The sequence below is a fragment of the Rhincodon typus genome, chromosome 18 (assembly GCF_021869965.1).
Source record: "Rhincodon typus isolate 14 chromosome 18, sRhiTyp1.1, whole genome shotgun sequence".
NCBI lineage: Eukaryota > Metazoa > Chordata > Chondrichthyes > Orectolobiformes > Rhincodontidae > Rhincodon > Rhincodon typus.
This window is the reverse complement of record NC_063349.1, coordinates 27,390,066-27,415,038: the sequence shown is the minus strand read 5'-3', so window position 1 is coordinate 27,415,038 and position 24,973 is coordinate 27,390,066. Positions and strand designations below refer to the sequence as shown.

General features: G+C 40.8%; 2 protein-coding genes across 2 annotated transcripts in view; one reads left to right on the top strand and one right to left on the bottom strand.

Annotated features, from left to right (window-relative positions):
- dnajb9a (DnaJ heat shock protein family (Hsp40) member B9a) overlaps positions 1-454 on the bottom strand; it is a 28,439-nt gene extending 27,985 nt beyond the window's left edge. Inside the window, exon 1 of the mRNA XM_048607399.1 lies at positions 137-454. The gene's annotated coding sequence lies outside the window, so the exon portion shown is untranslated. The remainder of the gene's footprint in view (positions 1-136) is intronic.
- Positions 455-495: 41 nt separating this feature from the next.
- The window catches only part of ergic2 (ERGIC and golgi 2), a 66,329-nt gene continuing 41,851 nt past the window's right edge, over positions 496-24,973 (top strand). The window contains exons 1-6 of the mRNA XM_048607396.1: positions 496-641; positions 18,079-18,233; positions 18,338-18,446; positions 19,540-19,586; positions 22,626-22,696; positions 23,288-23,328. Coding sequence (XP_048463353.1) covers positions 18,128-18,233; positions 18,338-18,446; positions 19,540-19,586; positions 22,626-22,696; positions 23,288-23,328 — 374 coding nt within the window. The 5' untranslated portion in view covers positions 496-641; positions 18,079-18,127. The remainder of the gene's footprint in view (positions 642-18,078; positions 18,234-18,337; positions 18,447-19,539; positions 19,587-22,625; positions 22,697-23,287; positions 23,329-24,973) is intronic.

Below are 24,973 nucleotides of genomic sequence, written 5' to 3'. Positions count from 1 at the left end.
AGAGAGGCTGACGTTTCGGGCCTAGACCCGAAACGTCAGCCTCTCTGCTCCTATGATGCTGCTTGGCCTGCTTTGTTCATCCAGCCCTGCACCTCTATATTTAAAGGGTATCTTTTTCTGCTGCTTTGATACTGACCACAAAATCTGGGCTATTTGCTTAAATCCTCACACGCAGGAGCTTGCCAGTGCCGAAGGCTTTACCCGTCCCATAGTTGTTTCATCGCTAACACCTCCTGCTCTGTTGCTGGAGTCCAATTCCATAATACATCAATGGTTTCTGATCGCCAGATGCTGAAACGCACTCTTTCTTCCTTTAAGGTGCTGCTTAAACCCCTACCTCTTTGACAAAGCACCAATCTAACTTATGTTTTTTTTTTCTTTGACCAGTTATGATCCCCCTTCCTTTTCTAAATGAGAGACGTCCTCAACTCCATAGAAACAGGACAGCCGGCAGCCGGAAGTTACCTTCCCGGAAGCAGCCGCGCTCTGGGGTCGCGGAGGTCAGAGGTGAAAGGTCAGGATGTGAACGCGCTGTCAGAGCCGGAGGCTGAGCAACTGGGGAATGGCACACATGGCGACCACTGATAGGTTCTGCTTGTGAAAGAGAGAGAGAAAAATCGGGGAGGCAACGAGCGGCACAGGTACTAGCCACTGCTTTATCCCAACTCACCGCCAGCTTTATGAACCCGAAAGCATCGAGTACCTTCCCTCTCTCCCAGTTACACTCACTCTGCAAATGCCCGTTTACCCGAAGGGAGCTGTGATGCTCAATAAAATCCCAGCCCCTATAGTGTCAGGTTATCCCGGGGCAGGGTGGTGGTCAGGTCGGAGCAACTAACAGCCAGAACGTACGTTTAAATCAACTTGCAGTTGCCACCGCTAGTTTCAATCCGTGCTCTAGCATTTCCCCGGTGGTACTGAGTCTTGACAATGCTTTCGTTTCCATGTGGGGTCTTTGCTTCTGCAGTTTGAGCGCCCGTTTCTTACGTTCGCTGAAACCAGAGTGTGACCACGCTATTATTTTCCTCTTCAGTTTCCTTTATGAATGTCGAGGTTCCCCCTTTACCGTAAAAGGGAAAGCGCAAATATTGCATGTCGTCACCAGGCTCTTTTAACAATCTTTTTTTCCACGTCTAAGTACACAGTGAGCTGGTGAAAATAGTTCCCCAAACCGTTCGTTGTCTCTCGTACTTGGTGTTAAAATGAAATATCTCGCTTCTCTTCACTGGACACATTCATTCAAATACTTTCCTCCATTCGTCTATTGAGTGTCGATCCATGGCAATATTTGAACACTTCGGAGAAGTGTTTGCTATCTGTCATCATTTTATTGCATTCGGTGTTTCTGTGAATGTGTTCTTGAATAACTTGGCGATTAAAATCGTACGTAGCCCTCACATGCAGTATTGGGTATGAGTTATGTCTCTAAGTTCTCCCTTTGAAGCCTTTTCCACCTCTATCCTTCACTATACGAAAACATTGTGGAAGGTGTGCCTTTTGCTCCCTTGATAACTCCATGGGCAAAACTGTTTCTGAGCTATTCAGACGTGAGTGTTCAAAGTATGATAGATTTGGGAGCAACGGAGAATGTTCGAGTATATGTTTGCTTCATTGGCAATGTTAATGTGCAGAGAATTTGTTAATAAAATAATTCAATTGCATTAAATTGTTTTATGCCCTACAGCAATGTGACCTCCTTTAATGTATTTAAATTTCATAATGTTTCACATAAGTCTTATACAAAATTTGACGAGCCATGTAAAGAGATTTGAGGATTATCAGAACAGTCTCATCGAATGGACTTGATGGTCCAAATGGCTACTTTTGCTCCTTTATCCTTTGGTTTTATGGAGATACTTTGTCAGATGGTTGGTCAGTGATAGGTTTTAAGGCATGCCTTCAAAGAATAGGATAACTCAAAGCCAGCCCATTACCAACCCATCGGTTTACTCTTGATTACCAATGAAATGATGGAAGGGTGCCATCAGTGCTAACAAATGGCACTTATTTGACAATAACTTGCATACTGATTTTCAGTTTCTATTCTGCCACAGCAACTCAGCTCCAGACCTAAGTACTACTTTGGTCTGAACGTGGGCAAAGGCTGAACTTGAAATCAGATGAGAATTGAATTTTAGCTTAATTCCATTTTGAATAATATTTGTGGCTTATTCTAGGTGTGGACAGTTTCTCTCAAACTATTAAGGTCTGGCTCCAGTAGGTTTTCTCAAAACTGCTTTTGTTACACTGGAATACATTCCATATTTTAGAGAAGTGTATTTGGCTCTTGTGCAGGCTGTTCCTTCTCTTTTTTTTTCAGAATACTTTACTTGATAGCTTATGTCACTGCTTTTTTGTATTACACATGTCTATTTCATTACTATACAAGAGTGATTGCTCTTTACATCAAAACAGCTTTTAACTTTGTCTGGCATCAATGAGCAGAACATAATTGCAGTCAATGGAAATTGGTGAGGGGTTGTGGAATTTCTCCAATGTTTGGAGTCATATCTGGCATGAAGAAAGATGGCTATGATTATTAAAGGGCAATTGTCAAACTCTCTGGATGCGGTGCAGGACTTCCTCAGAGTAGTATCATATGCCTAAAGGTTTTGAGCTGCTTCACTGGTAGTCAGTGTCATTTATGCCACACAAATGCCAGGCAATGACCATTTCCAACAAGACTGAATCTCTCCATTCTTCATGACATTCAATCATATTATCATCGCTGTATTCCTCCATTCTTAACATCCTGTGGGTTACCGTTGACCTGAAACTGAACTGCATTAGTCATATATTATTTTGACTGGAAGAGCGCTACAGAGGCAAGGAATCCTGTGCTGGGAACTCCTCCTGATACTACAAAGCCTGTCCACTATCCACAAGATATAAATCAGGAGAGTAGCACAATACAGTCCACTTGGCTATAATACTGCAGCTCCATCAAGAAGCTTAACACCATCAAGGACAAAGCAACCGGCTTGTTAGGCAGTCTTTCCACTACTATGAGAATTCATTGATGCAGTAGAGGCAATGTGTACCTTTTATAACCATGGTCTCCAATGTATAGATCACAGTCAACTGGTGAATTGTAGAATCTCACTGCCTACGTGCATTTCCTCGCCACGCACACGTCGATCGCTATGCTGCTGCATGACTTCCATGAAGGCACAGGGATTGAGAAAAGTGCATGTTCTTAACAGGCTTTGCCAGCTCGTTGCATCATGTTTCAGTTTGGTCCAGATGGACTACCATTGTAGGGTAAAGTAACTTTTGTGGGAGAAATGCAAACAAATAAATAAGAAATATGCTAGAAACTATGAGTGAAGCCGGTATATCACACTACTATAAACATAATACACAATTCTGCCCATCATATCTGTGCAAACTTTGCAAGAGCAGCTTATTCTGCTCATTCTCTGTAGACCTGCAGTTTTATTCCTTCAGCTGCTTATCTAATCAATCAATCCAACATGGAGGAAAGTTACAGGAGACACTGCCATGCCCCACATCCAGTACCTGAGCAATGCAAGCTGATCAGAGGCCTGGAAACAGAGTGACTACAGATGTGATCTCTGTACTTGAAAGCATCCCAGCAACATTCTGGATATTCCAGATGCATGGAGGTGCGGCATGATCACTGGTAGAGTGACATCACAAACTGTAAGGTTAAGCGGTAATGATGCATGATAAATGTGGGCCATCTATAAAGAAACCAAAAATAACAGCTTACATGTGGAATAGAAAAATGAATTTCTGTTCACAAGTAAAATACAACTAATGAAAAGTAAAACAGAATTTGGAATCATACCACAACGATTTACTGTAAATTTAAATTGTTTTCTTTTGGACAAATATTATTGGCGAGCTGAAGGCCAATTTGAAAGCTCAACAGTTTTTATTTCTAAACCAGCACCTAAAGGTAAGGCCTGCACTGATCTATCATTTTGTGTTTGCTGTCATCTTGTGAAACACAAGAAATCATGTACAGATAACAAAGAACTTAAACAGGCAAGACTGTGGGCACAGACCATTCAGAGACTTTAAGAACACAGACAACATACTAACAGCAATCCAGAGCATGTCAGTTGGTGTTTTCACAGCAGCAAATCAAGGTAGAATCTTTATCTAAAGACAACTTACAGCAACTAAAGCAGGACCTGAAGGACTGAATGCTTCTCATTGCAGGTCAATGAATGAATCTATTAATATGACCAACACAGCTAGCTGAGCTTTTGTGTGGATGGTTTTTATGGACAACTGAAGAGGATCTTGTCACCCTTTTGCCCCTTTAACGAGAGAGCAAGAAATGAGAATAAGAACAAATTCAAAAGATACTTGCTTGAGAATAATACTCCAATCAACAAACTGGTTTCAATTACAACTGAGGATGCACCAGCCATGCTTAATGTAGCTAATGGTGTTCCTCCGTTCAAGAAGTGAAATAGGGATAATCCAGGAAACTACAGACTAGTGAGTCTCACATCAGTGCATGGGAAGGTATTGGAGAGAATTCTTACAGTTAGGATTTATGCACATTTGGAAAAGCATGGCTTTATGCAGGGCTTATGTCTGACTAACTTGATTGATCACCATCGTCAGCTCCTTGAAAATTCAAAGAGGGCATGGCAGTGGATTTGTTTACATGGATTTTAGTAAGGCTTTCAACAAGGTTCTGTCAAGGTAGGCTCGTCCATAAGATTAAGATGTGTGGCATCCACGGTTGACTTGGCTGTGTGAATTCAGAATTGGGTTTACCGTAGAAGTCAGGGTAGTGGTGGAAGGGTGTTTTTCAGGCTCGCAGTCTGTGACTAGTGGTATTCTGCAGGGATCCGTACTGGGGCCTCTGCTGTTTGTGATGCATATAAATGACTTGGATAAAAATGCAGAAGGGTGGGTTATAAGTTTGCAGATGATACAAAGATCGGTGGAGTTGTGGATAGTGTAGAAGGTTGTCAAAAGATGCAGCGGGATATAGATCAGTTGCAGATATGGGCAGAGAAATGGCAGATGGAGTTTAATCCGGGTAAATGTGAGGTGCTGCAATTTGGGAGATCAAATGTTAAGGAAAAGTAAACAGTTAATGGCAGGACTCTGAACAACATTGATGTACAGAAGGATCTTGAGGTTCAAGTCCATAGCTCCCTGAAAGTAGCTACACAAGTAGATAGGGTGATAAAGAAGGTGTATGGCATGCTTGCCTTTATTGCTTAGGGAATTGAGTGTAAGAGTCAGGATGTCAAGTTGCAACCTTATAAGACTTTGGTTAGGCCACACTTAATGGTATTGCATTCATTTCTGGTTGCTACATTACAGGAAGGATGTGGAGGCTGTGGAGAGAGTGCAGAAGAGGTTTATCAGGATTAGAAGGTATGAGCTATAAGGAGAGGTTAGAAAAACTCAGGTTGTTTTCTCTTGAGCAGCACAGGCTGAGTCGGGGGGAGACTTGATAGAAATCTATAAAATTGAGATGCGTAGGTAGGGTTGACAGTCAGAATCTTCCAAAAGTTGAAATGTCTAATACTAGGGGGCATGTATTTAAGATGAGTGGGAGAAAGTTCAAAGGAGATGTGAGGGGCAAGTTTATTACACATTGTCTGGAACGCACTGCCAGAGGTGGTGGTGGAGGCAGATATAATATGGGCATTTAAGGGACTTTTAGATAAGCACATGACTATGCAAGCAATGGAGGGATATGGATCAATGGCAGGCAGAAGGGATTGGTTTCATTTGGCGTCATGTTCAGCACAACATTGTGGGCCAAAGGACCTGTTCCTGTGCTGTCCAGCTCTATGTTCTGTGCTTAGCAGAAATGCAGCTTTGTTGCATTTTGCACTAGTGATCCTGATTTTAGTCGATTACCACTGTATAATCCACGAACAAGCATTAGCAAGTAAAGTTATAAACTTCTCATGTAATGAAAGCTGTTTAAATTGTCACCTTGATTTGAGCAGGAGACCTTCGGCACTGCCTGTTACTCAACACACTCAAAGCTGTTTGGAAGATGTTCTTGGAATTAGTATGTGACTGAGAGTTGGAGTCAGGACTTGGAAGTTCTGGGGTACAAGAATGTAGGAAAGTCTCTGCCTCTTTGTTGGAGGAAGCAATGAGGCACTTGGGAAAATTCTGTGGTCAGTAATAGTTCAGAGTAACGGAGAGAGTGGGATTTGAAAGATCCCAGAAGCATTATTTGCTTCATACAGCTTAGCAAGATTAAAGCTAAGAAAAAAGCCCAGGGACATGGCTTGGTGAGGCCAGCTGTTGGTGAAAAGCCAGATTTGTGCCAGTGATTATGTACTAGAACACAGTTTCAGAGTTGTGAGGAATGTGAATCTAGGACAGGACAGTGACTAAAACAGGAACAGCCTTTGAAGCAGTCCATGAGAAAATGATTTGTGAAAGTGGATTTCGAGGCCAGGAGCAAAAGTGAAGAATCGCACACATGTGAAGATTAATGAGATTTGGTAACCCATTGTATTATTAACACCAGGTGAATTACTGAGAAATCCATGGGAGGGCTTGATCCTTTTTTCTATATGATGTGCACTGTGTTCTGTCACAGAATACTAACATGTTTACCACATTAATTCAAAGTGTTAGAAATAAACTGGACATGTAAGTTGTTTTACTGTTCTAGTTTGGAAAATAGAGTTTATTGTTCAATACCATAGTACCTAGCAGCTTTGTTCTATTATTTAATCCTCTAGATCACGCCCTTTTGTCTACTTTAAAAATAAAGTTTACTGGTTCTTAACCAGATCACAAAATAAAGTTAGCAGTTTAGTCTGGGAACACAACAATATCTTGGTCATAAACAAGGAAGAGAGCGGATAGATTCTATAGGTACCATGTTGGTGGGATTGGTCTTGTGGCATCATTATGGAGCATTGGTGAACCATACGCCAAGTTGGAAGGCCAGTTTGGACGGTGAACTAAGTGTAAAAGCAGTTTGAAGGATAGATCATTGGAAAAATTACTAATGAACATAGTTCCACATGAATGAAGAGCCAAGAGGTGTGTACACTTAGTTGCAGGGCAGAGGGGGAAAGAACAGCAGGGGGGAAAAAAAAGCAGCGACAAATTTCTTGATCACCATAAGATGCAGGAAAATATACTTTAGCCTAGGAATGTGAAGATCTAAGCAGAAACTAAATTGTAGCTGAACCTGTAGAACCAGAAACTGATTCATAGACTCGGCATTTAATAGCACCAGTGGGTGTAGACTGATCCAAGTTACTTCAAACTTTAAGCAACAGGACAGCTCCTTCTCTGGAGGTGTGCTCTAGTGTAAAAGAATAGTCTTGAGGCCCAGAGAATTCCAAGCATTTGGAAGCCAATGTTGTGATAAGGCCCAGACCCCATGAGCAAATGATTAAGCTAATGCTTCACTTGCTGTTAAACAAGACTAAAATATTAGACAGTGCTAGAGCCAGGGAGCTTAAACAGTGCAACAGAGGAGAAACAGGTCTCTGATCAAAGTAATTTCATTTTCTTAACTCAAGGGATGTAGGCTTGCTTGCCTGAGTTAGCATTGATTGCCCGTCCCTGATTACCTTTGAGAAGTTCGTGGTAAGCTGTCTTCTTTAACCACTGCAGACTATTTTGTGTAGTTAGAACCACAATGCTGTTAACAAGGGAGTTCCAGGATCTTGATCCAGCAAAAGTGAAGGAACAGCAGTATGTTTCAAAGTCAGAGTGGTGAGTGGCTTGGAAAGGAACTTGCTGGTGATGGTGTTCCCATGTATCTGCTGCCTCAGTAGTAGTGGCCATGTGTTTGGAGAGTGCTGTCTGAGGAGCCTTGGTGAACCACTGGAATGCATTTTACAGATAATAAACGCTGCTGTTACTGTGTGTCACTGGTGAAGGGAGTGAATGTTTATGAATATGGTGCCAATTAACTGGAATGCTTTTGTCCTGGATTATGTCAAGCTTCTTGACTATTATTGGAGCTGCTTTCATCCAAGCCTGTGGAACGTATTCTATTACATTTCTGACTTATGCCTTGAAGGTGGTGGGCAGGCTTTGGGAAATCAGGAGCTAAGTTACTCGCAGGATTCGTAGCTCTGAACTACTCATAGTCACAAATTATGACTAGTTCAGTTCAGTTCAGTTTCTGGTCAATTGTAACCCCTAGGAGGATGATAGTGAGAGATTCAGCGATGGTAATGCCATTAAATATCAAGTGGTGATGCTTAGATTCACTTGTTGGAAATGGCCATTACATGGCACTTGTGTAGCATGAATATTACTTGCCATTTATCAGCCCAAGCTTGGGGATAGAGGAGTGACTATTTGTTACAAGTAAATAAATTCCAGCTACAGCTAAACAATTATTAACCATTGCATAACTCAACTAGTCAAAACTCTAATAATCACTTGTAAATTACACTCCTCCACCTGATGCACTTGCACCCAGAAACAACACAGGCAGCAAGATAAAAATATAGACACGATGCGCAGAGAGAAGATTGGGAAGGATATTCAATGGTCCCTATTCACAGGATTCATTGAGATGGATCTTTTGGATTGTCAATATGTCTTACACCTTGGTTCCCTGTCCAGATATTTACAGGGTGGCTAGTTCTCACACAGTCTCTGGCTAATTGGTTAAGAGCCACAGCTTACAGCAACTGCTGAGGAAAAAATAAACTGGCTTTCTTCAGGTTTAAGGTTTTTACGGCAAAGAAGAGTCCCTGCTCTTGCAGAAATGCAGTGGCTTCTGACCCAAATATTCACACCTCCAAGAGGTTCAGCTACCTAGAAACCAATTACTTAGTTGTTTGAAGGTGGAGAAGGCCTTTTTCATAGATATCTGGTCACTGGTCTGTGGATAAAAATAGCTACTTGCTGCTAACCAATGCAATATGGATTGCTTGGCACCAATTTGTTTGAATGAGATGTTATTTTCTCCAGTATTATTGCCTTTGAATCCTGCACAACTTAGTTACCCTTACCACCAGTTTCATCCCTCTTTCTGATTCAGTTACAGGCTGAACCAGATTTTATTGAACCCCTTACTAAGTTTCCAGCCCGATAATATTGCCTGCCTCCACCTCTGCTTCAACCAATCTGTAGCTGTTAGAACCACCATACTCTTGTCACCGTCAAACTTGATTTTTCCGATGTGTTTCTCACTGCCCCCCTGTAATTCTTCCTATGTAGGAAATTAATTGTCACTCAAACAGCAATTGCTGTTCTGAAGTCAAGATTGTGCAAAGTTTAAATTATTTTTACCTAATCCTGTTGACACTTCTGATTTGTTTCCTCTTTTGGTGTTTAAACTTTCATGTCAGTAACTCCATTTTCTGTGTATGGGTGGTGCTCACATTACTTTGTTATTTTATGCATCAAATTTATTAACATCTTCTACCCCAGCTCAATAGATTTGCCAAACGTTTTTTGAGGCTTAACAGACTTTCTTTATTGTAGTTAAATCAGACTTCTTAAAATGTTATCAATTGCAAACTTGATGATAAATGTAGGAAATAATTCCCACTTATTCCACATGGTTATTGTTCATATTGTTGGTGGCATCATTATTTACTTTGTTAATGTTCATGAAATTTCTCCAAATACATAATCTTTCCACCTAACTTGCCAATTAAGTGCTGAGATTTACTTGAAATCCTGCCTCAACTATGAATAAGGACAGAATAAAAAGATTGTGGGGGAACATTGTAGGTTAAACTAACCAGACCTCAGCTGAACAGGGAGAACTTGACTTTGATCAGAGTGATTTGCTTCTAATGTCAACTAGTAATTACTGTATATTTTGTTATAATTAGTTGATTTCCTGTGACAATGCTCACTGAACCAAAAAAGTCTGACCTTTTTCACTTCCCCAATATGTAATTCTTTTTCTGAATGTCTGTTAACATTAACTGAGTCCACATTTAGACAAAAACATTTGTGTCTGTAAATTAATCTTTCACAAATAATTCAAGTGTAGTGTAAATGCAACTTATGTTTGTTTCTGCTTTTATTCATTACTTTTTTATTTGTTATGTTTTTACAAACTACCAGAAATTGTGTCCAGCTGTAGATGTAATTGATGTATTTGTATTGTTTTTGCCACAGTGGAGGTTATACATTTTTATGAAAAAGTATGGGACAATGTTGTAGAACTGCTGCTGTGGGAGGAAAGCAGAGTCAGTAACCACAACAGAAAGGAAAGCAACAAATAACAATTTGGGAGCTATTGAAAAACCTGGGAGTTGACTTTCAGTCTCAGACAGAAATTGAGGTGGATAGGCAGTACAAAATAGCCCCCTCCTTCATTTAAATGCCATCCTGCTGTTGCTTTCAAACTGGAAGGCCTTGAGAACTTTGAAGGCTTAAGAGAAATGCATTCTCTGTCATTAATTTTCCATTCTAAGAAAAATCACATTGACTGGCAGCTTTCCACACAGGCTTCTAAACTACCCCAAAACCTCCCATATCCAATGACTGGTCAGTGCAAGCAGCAATAGCAGCAGCAACAGAGCAAAGGCCTCTAGGGGTGTGAACTCAGGATTACCTCCTGTGCCACATGTCAGACTAGGAATAGGAAGGTAGTACATTTAAATACATGGCTGAAGAGCTGGTGTAGGAGAGAGGACATCCAATATGTGAATTGTTGGGATGTCTTCCAGGCCAGGTGGGATCTATATAAGAAGGAGGGTTGCACCTAAATGTGACAGGCACCAATATCCTGGCAGGAAGTTTTGCTAGTGCCACTCCAGAGGGTTTAAACTAGTATGGCAGGTGGAGCGGGAACCAGAGCAGTAGGACAGCAAGTAAAATGACCAAGGAGGAGTCAGACTGACGCCAGTAAGACTGAGACCAAAAACAAGTAGGGAGAGGTTACTGAACACAAATAGGACTGACAGTCTGAGGTGTATATGTTTTTAATGTGAGGAGTGTGACAGGTAATGTAGATGAACCTAGAGCTTGGATTATTACATATAACTATCATAGAGTCCTACAATATGGAGACACGCCCTTTGGCTCAAACTGGCGCATGCTGACCAAAATGTCCATCCATGATAACTCCATTTCCCTGCACTTGGCCCATATCCTTCTAAACTTTTTCTATCCATGTATTTGTCTAAATGCCTTTTAAATGTTGTTAATGTACCTGTGTCAACGACTTCCACTGATAGCTCATTCCATATGCTTACCGCCCTCTGTGTTAAAAAAAAAAGTTGCCCCTCAGATTTCCTCTCTTACCTTAAACTGTTGCCTTCTAGTCCTCAATTCCCCAACCCTGGGAAAAAGACTGAGTGCATTCACCCTAAGCATGCCTCTCATGATCTTATACACTTCTTTAATTTCCCTCCTCAGTCTCCTACGTTCTAAAGAAAAAGTCATAGTTTGTCCAACCACTGCCTATAACTCAGTACCTTTTGAGTCCTGGCAACATCCTTGTAAATTTCTTCGGCACTCTTTCCAGTTTAATAACATCCTTCCTATGGCAAGGTGACCAAAACTGAACACAATACTTCAAGTGCAGCATCACCAACGTCCTGTGCGACTACAACATAACTGCCCAACTTCTATACTCAATGCCCTAGCTGATAAAGGCCAGTGCGCCAAGAGCCTTCTTCACTGCCCTGTCTACTTGTGACTCCACTTTCAGAGAACCATGCACCTGGACTCCAAGGTCCCTCTGTTCCACTACATTCCTTAAGGCCCTACCATTCACCATGAAACTCCTACCTTGATTTGACTTTCCAAAATGCAACACCTTACACTTATCTATATTAAACTCCATTTGCCATCTCTCGGCCCACTTCCCCACCTGCAATTTCTGATAACCTTCCTCACTGTCCACGGCATAACCTGTTTTAGTGTCATCCGCAGACTTACTAATCATGCCTTGTACATTATCATACAAATCATTGATATAGATAACAAACAGCAATGGACCCAGCACTGTCGCCTGAGGCACACCACTAGTCATAGGCCTCCAGTCCGACAAGCATCCTTTCATTATTACTCTCTGCTTCCGACCATCAAGCCAATTGTGTATCCTTTTCTGATGAAGGGTCTAGGCCCGAAACGTCAGCCTCTCTGTTCCTATGATGCTGCTTGGCCTGCTGTGTTCATCCAGCCCTGCACCTTGTTGTCTCTGTGTATCCAATTTGTCAACTTTCCCTGGATTCCGTGCGATCTAACCTTCCAGAGCAGCCTACCATGTGGAACCTTATTAAAGGCCTTACTGAAATCCATACAGACCATGTCTACTGCCCTGCTCTCATCAACTCTCCTGGTCACTTCATCAAAGAACTCTGACAAATTTGTGAGACATGATCTCCCATGCACAAAGCCATGCTGACTACTCCTAATCAAACCCTGTCTTTCTAAATGCATGTATATCTTATCCCTCAGAATCTTCTCAAATAGCTTACCTACCACAGATCTTAAGCTTACGGGTCTGTAATTCCCAGGTTTTTCTTTGCATCCCTTCTTGAATAGGGAGACAACATTCGCTACCCTCCGGTCTTCCGAGACCTAACCCATGGCTAATGATGCAAATATATCAGCCAGGGCCCCCACAATTTCTTCTCTAGCCTCTTGCAGGGTTCTTGGACATATCTGGTCAGGACCAGGAGATTTATCCACCTTCATACATTCTAATACTTCCAACACCACTTCTGCAGGGATATGGACTGTTCCCAAGATATTGCCACTAACTTCCCCAAGTTCCCAAGTCTTCATGTCTTTCTCCACGGTAAACATAGAGGAGAAATAGTCATTGAGGACCTAGCCCATCTCCTGCGGTTCCACACATAAAAGTCCACTTTGGTCCTTGCGTTCTATTCTCTCTCTCGTTATTCTTTTTCCTTTAATATACTTGAAGAATCTCTTTGCATTCACCCTAATCTTCTCAGCCAAAGCTATCTTGTGTCCCCTTTTTGCTGTCCTGATTTCCTTCAGTGACCTCCTGTACCCACTGTATACTTCCAGGGATTCCCTTGATCCCAGCTGCCTGTAACTGTGCCATGCCTCCTCCTATTTTGTGATCAAAGCCTCAATATCTCTTGTCATCCAGGGTTCCCTACTCCTGCCAACCTTGACCTTGATCCTCTCAGGAATATACAGTCTTTGAACTCTAGCTATCACACTTTTAAAGACCTCCCAGTTGACAAAGGTCCCTTTGCCTGCAAACAAACTACTCCAATCAACCACTGCAGGCTCCTGTCTAATTCCATCAAGATTTGCCTTGCTCCAATTTAGAACTTGAACCTGTGGATCAGTTTTGTCCTTCTCCCTAACTATTTTAAAATGAATAGAACTGTGGCCACTGGTCCCAAACTGCTCCCACACTGTCACCTCAGTCACCTGTCCTGCCCTCTTTCCCAAGAGTAGGTCGAGTTTTGCTCCTTCCTGAGTAGGACCCTTTGTATACTGTTTGAGGAAACTTTCCTGAACACACTTAACAAATTCCACCCCATCTAAGCCCTTAACATTATGGCAGTCCCAGCCTATGTTAGGAAAATTAAGATCCCCCATGATGACAACCTTATTTCTCCTGCAAGTCTTTGCAATCTCCCTGTATGTTTGTTGCTCAAATTCCCATTGACTACTTGGGGGCCTATACTACAACCACAACTGCGTCACCATCCCTTTTTTATTTCTTAGCTCTAACCACAAAGCCTCATTGGAAGATCCCTCGGTTATTTCATCTCTGACTACTGCTGTGATACTCCCCTTAATCAAAAATGCAAATCCCCCTCCCCTCTTTCCTCCACCTCTGTCCAGCCTAAAGTACCTGTACCCTGGCACATTAAGCTGCCAGTCCTGCCCCTCCCTTAGCCATGTTTCTGTCATGGCTATAATATCCTAGTCCCACGTACCTATCCACACCCTGAGTTCATCAGCCTTACCTGCCAGCCCTCTTGCACTGAAATAGATGCAATTTAATCCAACAGGCATTCCTCACTTCCTGTCCTGTTCCAGCCTGACCTGTCTCTTCAGCTTGCTATTTCTGATTACCGTATCCCCTTCCAGCCTCTCACTGGCCTCCCTGCTGTTAAGGATCCCACCCCACTGCTAACCTAATTTAAACCCTCCCTTGCAACGCTAGCAAATCTGCCCACCAGGATATTGGTTCCCTCTCCAGTTCAGGTGCAACCTGTCCATCTTGAACAGATCACCTCTGCCCCAGAAAAGATCCCAATGATCTAAGAATCTGAATCCCTGTGCCAGTTGTTTAGCCACACATTTGTCTGCCATATCCTCCAGTTCTTACCCTCACTAGCACGTGGCACTGGAAGTAATCAGTGTTTTTCATGTTTTAGCTATTACAGAGACTTGGTTGAGAAAGGGACAAGACTGGCAGCTTAACGTTCCAGGATTTATATGTTTCAGGCATGATAGAGAGGGATGTAAAAGAGGTAGGGGAGTTGCATTATTGATGAGGGAGAATATATTAAAGCTGTAGTGAGGGAGGCCACCTTGGAGAGCACATTCAGGGAGGCCATAAGGGTAGAGCTCAGGAATAGGAAGAGTGTGGTCACTTTGGGATTGTACTACAGGCCACCCAATAGCCAATGGGTGATAGAGGAACGGATAGGTGGACAGATTATGGAAAATTGTAAAAACAATAGGATTGTTATGATGGATGATTTTAACTTCCCCTATACTGACGGGGACTTGCTTAATGTCAGGGACTTGGATGGGGAGAATTTGTTAGGTGTGTCGAGGATGGTTTTTTGAAACCGTATGTAAATAGTCTAACGAGCGAAGGGGCCATACTAGACCTGGTATTGGGGAATGAGTCCAGCCAGATGATTAAATTTTAGTTCGGGAACTTTTCAGGAACAGTATCCATAATTCTGTAAGTTTTAAATTACTTATGGATAAGGATAAGGGTAATCCTTGGGTGAAAATTGTAAATTGGTGGAGGGCTAGCTACCACAATATTGGGCAGAAGCTGGGAAATTTGGATTAGGAGTGGCTGTTTGAGGGTAAATTCTCATCTGACATGTAGGAATCTTTTAAAGGCCAGTTGATTAGCGTTCAGGAGCAGCAGGTTCCTATGAAAATGAAGGATAAGAATAGCAAGATTTGGGAACCTTGAATGACAAGAGAAATTGAGAGCTTAGTCAAAGAAAAATACATAACGTTTATGAAACTGAAGACAAAGCTCTCAAAGAATATTAAGATAGCGGGAAAGAACTCATACAAGGATTAGGAAAGTTAAAAGGAGCCATGAAATGTCTTTGGCAAACAGGATTAAGGAAAATCGCAAGGTATTTTGTACATGTATAAGGAGCAAGAGGATAGTTAGGTAAAGGGTAGTCCTCTCAAGGACAGTGGAGGGAATTTGTGTGGCGCAAGAGGAAGTGGGTGAGGTCCTTAACGAATATTTTGCATGAGTATTTACAAAGGAGAAGGTCGTGGTGAATGGTGCGTCTTGGGAGACAAGTTGATATTCTGGGGCATGTCAATGTTAAAAATGTGTTGGATGTTTTTAAAAAGCATTCAGGTAGACAAGTCCCCAGGACCTGATGGGATCTGTCCCAGGATGCCAAGGGAGCCAGATGAGGAAATGGCTGGGCCTTGTACAAAATCTTTGTATCTTCATTAGTCACAGGAGAGGTCCCAGAGGACGAGAGAATAGTCAACATAGTTCATTTTTTTAAGAAAGGCAATAGTAGGCCAGTGTGCCTTATGTCAGTGGTAGGGAAATTATTGGAGACGATTCTTAGGGGTAGGAATTAGTCACATTTGGAAAAATCTGGACTTATTAGGAATAGGCAGCCTAGCTTTGTGTGTCTCAAACTTGGTTGAGTTTTTTGAGGAAGTGACAAAGATTGTCATAGAGCACAGAAACAGACCCTTTGCTTCAACTCGTCCATGCTGACCAGATATCCTAAATAAATCTAGTCCCATTTGCCAGTATTTGGCCCAAATCTCTCTCAACCCTGCTATTCATATACCCATCCAGATGCCTTTTAAATGTTGTAATTATATCAGCCTCCACCACTTCCTCTGACAGTTCATTACATACACTCACCACACTCTGCGTGAAAAAGTAGCCCCTTAGATCCCTTTTCAAATCTTTTCCCCCTCTCCTTAAACCTATGCCTTCTGGTTTTGGACTCTGCTACCCTGGGGAAAAGACCTTGGCTGTTCACCCTATCTGTGCTCCTCATGATTTTATTAACCTCTAAAAGGTCACCCCTTAGCCTCTGATGCTCTAGGGAAAATAGCCCCAGCCTATTCAGCCTCTAAGTTCAAACCCTGGCAACATCCTTGTAAATCTTTTCTGAACCCTTTCAAGTTTCACAACATTCTTCCTATAGGAGGGAGACCAGAATTGAATGCAGTCTTCCAGAAGCAGCCTAACCAATGTCCTGTATGGCCACAGGATGACCTCCCAACTCCTTTACTCCATGCCAATAAAGGCAAGCATACCAGACACCGCCTTCACTATCCTATCTACCTACGACTCCACTTTCAAGGAACTATGAACCTGCACCCCAAGATCTCTTTGTTCAGCAGCACTCCCCCAGGACCTTACCATTAAGTGTATAAATCCTGCCCTGTTTTGCCTTTCCAAAATGCTGCAACTCACATTTATATAAATTAAACTCCATCTGCCACTCCTCAGCCCATTGCCCCATCTAATCAAGATTCCATTTTAATTATTTTTCCCCAGGGTAGAATAGTCAGTTAATATTGGATATAGGTTTAAGGTAACAGGGGATAAATTTAAAGATGATGTGACACAAGTTATTTACACAGAAGGTGGTAAGTGCTTGGAGTGTGCTGCCAGAGGACATGGTAGAGGCAGATACAATCACAACATTTAAGAGGCATCTTGACAAATATATGAATAGGCAAGGAATAGAGGGATAAAAACCATGCAGAGGCAAATGTTTTTTGGTTTAGAAAGGTGTCATGTGTTGGCACAGGCTAGGTGAGCCAAAGAGCCTGTCCTTGGTTGTTCTTTGACAGTCTTCAGAAGCCTGTTGTAGCCTGAAAATCTAGCCACTGATTGATGACAGGACGAGGGTGCAGAGCAATGAGCATAACTGGCAGGCAGTGGTGGAGAGGAGTAGTGCGCTACGGTGGAAACGAGTATTCTGGCAGTTGCTCACGAAAGTCAAAGCATATATTTCAGTATAGTACCCTGGAACTCACTGCAAGTGGCAGAAAAAGAAGTGGAATTTCAGGATAGAATGGAAAGATAGAGGGCAACTCTAGGAGTGCAGTAGGTAGTCCAGAGCAGCAAAGTTTGGGCATCTGGATGGAATCCAGGATCAAAGAACCAAAAAATGGAACGGTTGAAACAGGATCAAGAAGAAAATGAAAATAGTGGAAGGAATGAGTAGAATTTTCAAGAGGTAGAACCTGTCTCTTAACTCTAATACATGTCCAACTACACATTGAATTGGAGAAAAGAATATCTGTTTAAAAATTCAGAACTGTTATTCCAAGTTCAGGAAAGAAAAGAGAGGAATTTATTCACCCCTTTGACTGTGGTAGTAACAGAGCCAGTCAGATTAAAGTATTCACATAGACAAGAAACCAGGCAATAAAATACACTGATTATTATTCATTTTTAATAGATTTTACAGAGAGCAAAATAAATGATTGGGATTATGCACATGGATTAGAGTAGAAGCTGAACTATCTTAAATTTTAAAAATAATTTCCTTTTTTTAGTCCTGGAGAAATTTGCTATGTTAAAAAATGAAAATTTGTTTTTCAGGGCAGTGTTGCTGTTTAAAATTATGAACTTAGTATACCATAAAAGCCTAGTTACACTTCATTCAACAATGTGTAATGTTTTCTACTTGATTGCCTTCAATGGGGGATCATCAGTAGTGCACCTAGCTGGAACCATGAATTAACTGACAGTGAAAGGTGATGGTAATGATCATGAAGCTATTGCAATATCCAAGCTAATAAATTATAGACTATGTAAAATTTAAAATGCTATGCAGTATTTCTGTGCAGGGAAACTCACTTTTTATTCTATTGAAGTAGTTTTGCGTAGCTTTTTTATTTTGCAGTTTTACATAACATTTTTGGCGTTATTGCCTTATTTTCAGCCTGTACTAATGAAATTTAACATGTTTGCAGATCGAATTTATGAAGCTGAAAGTGAAGGCTCCTGAATGTATATCTGAAGATGAGGCGATTAAATAAGAAGAGAGCATTGAATTTAGTGAAGGAGCTTGATGCCTTCCCAAAGATTCCTGAAAGTTATATTGAGACTTCCACAAGTGGTGGAACAGGTGCTTTCAGTTTGGAATCCTAACTAGCATATTTAATTTTACATTGAATATCATCGTATGTTAATTCTTAACATGTATTAACTGCGATAATTATTTCTTTACAGTTTCTATAATTGCCTTTACCACCATTGCTCTATTGTCTGTTATGGAATTTTTTGTGTATTGTGACACATGGATGAAGTATGATTATGAAGTAGACAAAGACTTTGCCAGGTGACTATTTGACTTGTTTATTTTTGAGAACTTTTATGTGTTCCATTTTCCAATAACTGTACTGAAAGAGGTCAGTGACTCCACAGGAGACATATCTGGAATTAGTCAATTTTTCTGTGGTTTCTTTTTACAGCCCTAGTACTGAGGAGTGCAAATTTTAAGTGACCACACAGATGACTCAGGGTGGGGTCAATAAATGTGGAGCTGGAAAAGCACAGCAGATCAGGCAACATCCAAAGAGCAGGAAAGTCAACATTTTGGGCAAAACCCTTCATCAGGACTCTTAATGAAGGGTTTTGGCCTGAAACGTTGACTTTCCTGCTCCTCGGATACTGTCTGATCTGTGCTTTTCCAGCCCCACATTTATTGACTCTAGCTTGCAGCATTTGCAGTCCTTACTGACTCCATGACCCAGGGTGGGAATTGATCAACAAATCAAAAGATTTGTAAAATTACAAAAACTGCAAAAAATAATTTTGACTTTTGGCTTTTGGAGATAATCTGCTTTTAGAAAATCACTTCCTGCTAATGGTGACCATATGCATGCATTTTAGGTTTTCAATCCTCCTGTAGAATAGCAGCAATCTGCAGTGTGTTGAATATTCTGCAGGTCTTGAACGAGAGAGGGTGGGTTTGAGAGAGCTTGAGTGAGATGCAGACTAAGCCCAAAGTGACTAAGGAGGCAGGAGGATGGTGTCATTGGAGTTGAGTGGTTAGAAACTATGGAAAATAAGTTCAGAACTGATGTGGGAATCAACCTTTTCTAAAACAAGATTCTGGGGCAGGCTAAGAAATCAAATGTGAATTGAATGTTTACAGTGCTGGATTCTGCTTTCCTTTTTGAAGTATGACCCCTGCTGACTATATGACCAATTCAATACTTTGTAGTTATGTCAGTCAGTATTTTTGGAAATGGCAACCATATATCATTCCACTCTTAGAAATTCAAAATTATTAATTTATACTTCTATATCTTCTAAAGCATTGCTCAAGTTTTTTTTTAAGAGAAAAGGTCCCCAAAAGTTAGTTAATTTTTGAAAATGACAACAATTTTATTGAAGCAATAATTCCAAATTCTTCTTTTATCTTGCAGCAAACTGCGAATCAATTTAGATATTACAGTTTCAATGAAATGTCATTGTAAGTACTTACCATTGTCAATATTTCTATGACTTGCATCCCTTGGTTTCATCGTTATCATATGATGTTGTTCCCAGGTGCCTGGTGCTAGTTTCCTTCTTGGTAGCAAAATGTGTTTTGATGCTACTGTTGAAGAACTCATGGCAGGTTTTGCAGTGTATCTTACAGATAGTGCACACTGATCTAAGGAAGAATGATAAGACAAGTAGTTTAACAAACTGCCACCTCTTTTTCATTCATCAGCTCCACCTGCCTTGGATCAATTGGAGGAGCATCTCCAAAATAGTGATCTTAATCTTAGGATTTAGATTAGTAATGCAGAAAAGCAAGAGGCAGCCAAGAATAAAAGTATTTAATTGAAGGGAGGACTAATTTCAGCAAATTGACAGATCTGGTGATTTTCAATGAGATGCTGAGATGCAGAATTGTAAGAGAATTGGTTGATCTTTAAAGAGAAGACAACTTGTGTGCAATGTTAAAGTAGGAAAGTAGGGGCCTCAAAGCCAGAGCATCCTGGATGGTTTGAAGTAAAAGAGAATAGGGAGAGGCAGTGGTGCAGTGGTATTTTTCCTACTAACAAAAACAGAAGTTGCTGGAAAAGCTCAGCAGTTCTGGCAGCATCTGTGAAGAGAAATCAGAATTAACGTTTCGGTTCGGGTGAACTTTCGTCAGCATGAGAGATGGAGGAATTTGAATTACATTGATGAAACAAACTGGAATTGAAAGAAAAAGCTGGTTTAAGGATGTCCATGAAAATGTTGTTGATTGTCATTTAATTAAAAATCCTGGTGCACTAATTTGTTTTAAGGAAGGAAGATTAACCATCCTCTTCTCGCCTGCAAATGACTTGAGATCCACTGCAATATGGTTGTCTTTTAAGTGCCCTCTGAAAATAGCCTAACAAACCAGTCAGTTGTATTTAACTGCCAGAAAGTCTGATAAAAGGAATGAAACTGGACAGGCCACTTGGCATTTACAGTAGCATACAGCTCTTGTTGACTCTGCAAAGTCCACTGCACTTCCATCTAGCACTTGTGCCAAAATTTGGTGTATTGTCCCACTGATAATCAAGCAACAGAGTGACACTGTTGTTCTCCCAGAAACATTTCTTGCAAATACCATTGTTACCATTCCCGAGTCTGTCAAGCCCACTGGGACTGGAGTTGCCCTGGCAGTCTTTAACATTGACTCTGGATTTCATGAAGTCTCATGGCATCGGGTCACACATGGGCAAGGAAACCTCCTATTTAATTACAACCTATAGCCTCTCATTAAGCTGATGAATCAGTCCTCACCACATTGAACACCGTTTGGAGGAAGCACAGAGGTTGACAAGGGCCTGGATGAGTACAGCTGCAACAACATTCAAGAACCTTGACACTATCTAGAATAAAGCACCCTACATGATTGGAGCCCCATCTAATATTTTTCCAGTCAATGTTAAAAGGGACTCCAAAGACCTTCTGTACAAGTATTAGTAGTAATGGGGAGGAGGGGGAGTGATAGTCACTTGATTTCTGGAGTGAAACATTATGAGGAAATATTGAACAGTTTGTATCAATGTCAATTGAACTTTGGAAAAGCTTTGAAACATGTCATGTCCCCTTAGGATCTTACAAGATTATGCCTGGTAGCAGGTTTTCACTTCTGGGCAAGGCTAGAAATAGAGGACACAGTTTACAGTAAGATCTTTCTCATTTAAGATGAAGATGACGTTATCTTTAAGTGTTGTCAGTCTGTGAAATTCACTACCTCAAACAGCAGAGAAGGCTAAATCATTGAATATATTGAAGACAGAGTAGAATGTTTCTTGATTGACAAGGGAGTCAAGTAATATGGGGCAGATGGAAAAGTGTTCCAGCCTCCTCCACTTCCTCTAGCAGCTCATTCCATACACGCACCAAAGAAAATTGACAAAATTTTCGGCTTGGGTAAACTAATAAGGAAAATCCAACACCGGTTTGTTGAACGCAAATAATACCTCACTAACTTGTTACTTCACGCAGAAACTTAAACAAAGGGGATGCAATGGGGGCAGTACAGTTGGTGTTGTATGTATAGACTTCCAAAAGGCATTTAATGAAGTATGATATATTGGGCTTATGGGAAAATTGAAACAAAATTGATTCAGGGTTAGAAAAGAATTTTGGGAAATGGCTCTTTCTTTTCAGACTGGAGGAATATTTACATTGATTTTCCCCAGAACTCAGAAATAAGGCCCTTGCTCTTGCTAATGTACATCAGTGATCGACTGGAGGCTGGTTTGCTGGTGTCGTTCCTGTAGTCAAGTTGTTTTAGGAAAGTTTGCATCGGCAGTCCACCTGAAAGTAATGAATAGCCATTTGTGGTAACTTAACAGGTCAACAGGCCAATTAAGTCCATTGTTCAGAGACTAACTGGAATTTTCCAAGCCTCCGCAGCAAGAATAGCTGACTGGAGTTGCCTCCCAGTGGCAGACTGGAGGAAGTTAGTGCTCCAGAAAGGCTTCAAGGCTACCCTCCCTCTTCCTTCACCGCTTTCCCATTTCCTAGCCAGAGCTTTGATTGTCAGGCCTCCATTATGGAGTGTGTGTCAATTTTTCATAACTTGTAAATGCTGAAAGGGTGCCTCAAGATGGAAATACCCCATCCCTTCTCCCTGTCACCTGTAATGGCAGGTTGCAGCTTGTTCCATGGGGCCCTCCAGTTTCTAGAGTCCACCCATCATCTATAATTGGGCAGTAAGCATGCTGCTAATCGGCCTGTGTGTGTGCAAAATCTATGTCAGTATTTCCTCCCAACACTGGGGTCATGAACAATATTCGACTCTGATACTGAGGTCCTAAACGAAAATGTAAAAGTCAACTCCTAGTTCTAAACTTTAAGTTATCAAAAGTGAGCATTACAGCCTTTTAACAATGTACAGACAAAGCTGCAGTATTCAGGACATCAGATACATTGAAACGTCCTGCTTCAGCTGTCTCATTAAGCTTGTTGTATTTTTGATTAAACATGACATTTTGTCAACCATAACTAAAATAATACCTTTGTTTTTAAACAGATATTGGCGCAGATGTCCTAGACTTAGCTGAAACAATGGTGGCAGCTTCAGAAGGGCTAAAATATGAACCAGTATGTATAGTTATTTAAAGTTGCTCTTCAGATAGCAGAGAGATGAATGTGTTTTGGCCACATTGCTTTTAAGGCTCTTTCCTTAGATTTTCTCTTGGATGCAGTTGTAATAATATCTACGTAGTCAGTGTATTTTTTTTTTCATTCATATGTGTACCCATATTACACAATATCTTAAGTATCCTAGGTATGCAAGAATAGCTTAGTGTCGACGAACCCGTGTAAGCTGTTTGGAAGCAGCCTGAAACAATGATGCACACTCGTTCCTCAGTTGAGAATTTGAACATTTGACTTTCACCTAAGCTTTTGGCAAAACTGCAGTCGGGCTGTTTGACAGGCGATATACACTACAATTTACAACCCTTTTTGTTGGGAGAATGTCTGTTGTTATGTATACCCAAGTTACAGGCACTTTCACTCCATGTGGCATCAATTTTATTTTCATCCTGGCTCAATTATCGGAATTATTTTGTGCAATCTTTAAGAAATACCTTTCAAAAAATTCTTTGTCTATGAATTTCAGACTTCTCATCTTTTATGAAGACCTAAATAATTGACAGCTTTATGTTTTTCTTTTAAAAAATATTGTAGACTGTTTTTGAATTATCTTCACGTCAAAGAATGTGGCAAAGGTAAGATATACAGATTCTAAAAATTTCCTTATCTGACATAGTTGTACTTGAAAGTAACATTCCTAGCTGCATTAACAATATAAGAGATATGTGTACAAATAGAGCAATTTCTTTCATAATTGTAATGCTAACAAATGGCTCAGATTCTTTGACAATTTTGTAATCATTCTTATGACAATTTAAATAGCTCCAAATCAGTACATAGTAATGGGTCAATAATAAGCAAGCCACAGCCTTATACTTCAAATCTCTGAACTTTTAATAAAGGCTAAATTTACGTTGGTGTAAGCAAAACTTTACTGTGAAAATCAATGTGCCCTTTTGTTTTTATTCAGATCAAAATAATTAGAGGAATGCTCAAGTATTGTTCTTCAAGTACCAAGATCTGGCTCATGAATGTCAGTGGATTATTTCACCATGTTTAATCCTGTCCCTATTAGTGCTCCCTCTAATTTTCCTCGGGCTTGTTAAGAACCCACAGTAGTCTGAGTGGCATATTATATCCACTGAGCAGAAATATTGCAATTTTTTTGCAGTTTGTTTCTAACTATTAAAAGTACGCATTTGTATTATTTTATAGTTACAGACATTCTACCTGCATACAGTGATTCTTTTCACAGTGTTCACTATTAAAGGTGTGCATTTACATTATTTTACAGCTGCAGGTATTTTACCTGCTAAAATAAACAAAATTATTTGTTCAGCTCGGATGTCTGCAGTCCCATTTAGTATCGACACTATATACACGACATATGTTACATGACCAAAAGAGAACATTAGTAATGTATTCACTCCTTTGGCAACTTTTTGCTCCTATCTTTGTTCATTGCCCAATGTTTGGACGCAGCATTCAGGTTGATCTTTTGTTCAGGTGAAATATACAACTTATTTGCATCAAGTTGTCCAATTGACCTACAGGTGCAGGTGCATTGTTCCTTGAAAGTGGAGTTCCAAGTGGACAGTAGTGAAAAAGACGTTTGACACATTCGCCTTCATTGGTCAGAACGTTGAGTATCGGAGTTGAGATGTCATGTTGCAGCTGTACAGGGCTTTGGTGAGGCCACTTATAGAATACTGTGTACAATTCCCGTTGCCCTTCTATAGGAAGGATGTTGTTAAACTTGAGAGGGTGCAGAAAAGATTTACCAGGATGTTGCTGGGATTGGAGGGTTTGAGTTATAGGGAGAGGCTGAATAGGCTGGGTCTTTTCTCCCTGGAACATTGGAGGCTGAGGGGTGACCTTATAGAACTTTATAAAATCGTGAGGAGTATTGGATAGGGTGAATAACTAAAGTCCTTTTCCTAGGGTGGGGGAGTCCAAAACTAGAGTGCGTAGGTTTAAGGTGAAAGCGGAAAAGATTTAAAAGGGACCTGAGGAGTAACTTTTTCACCATAGAAGGTGGTGTGTGTATGGAACGAGCTGCCAGAGGAAGTGGTGGAGATCAGTATAATTACATCTATTAATAGGCATCTAGATGGGTATATGAATGGAAAGGGTTTAGAGGAATATGGGCCAAGTGCTGGCAAATGGGACTAGGGCAGGTTGGGATGTCTGGTTGGTGCAGACAAGTTGGACTGAAGGGTCTGTTTCCATGCTGTGCTGACCCTATGATCTGTTTTTGGATTTACACTTAGTCAAGTTCAT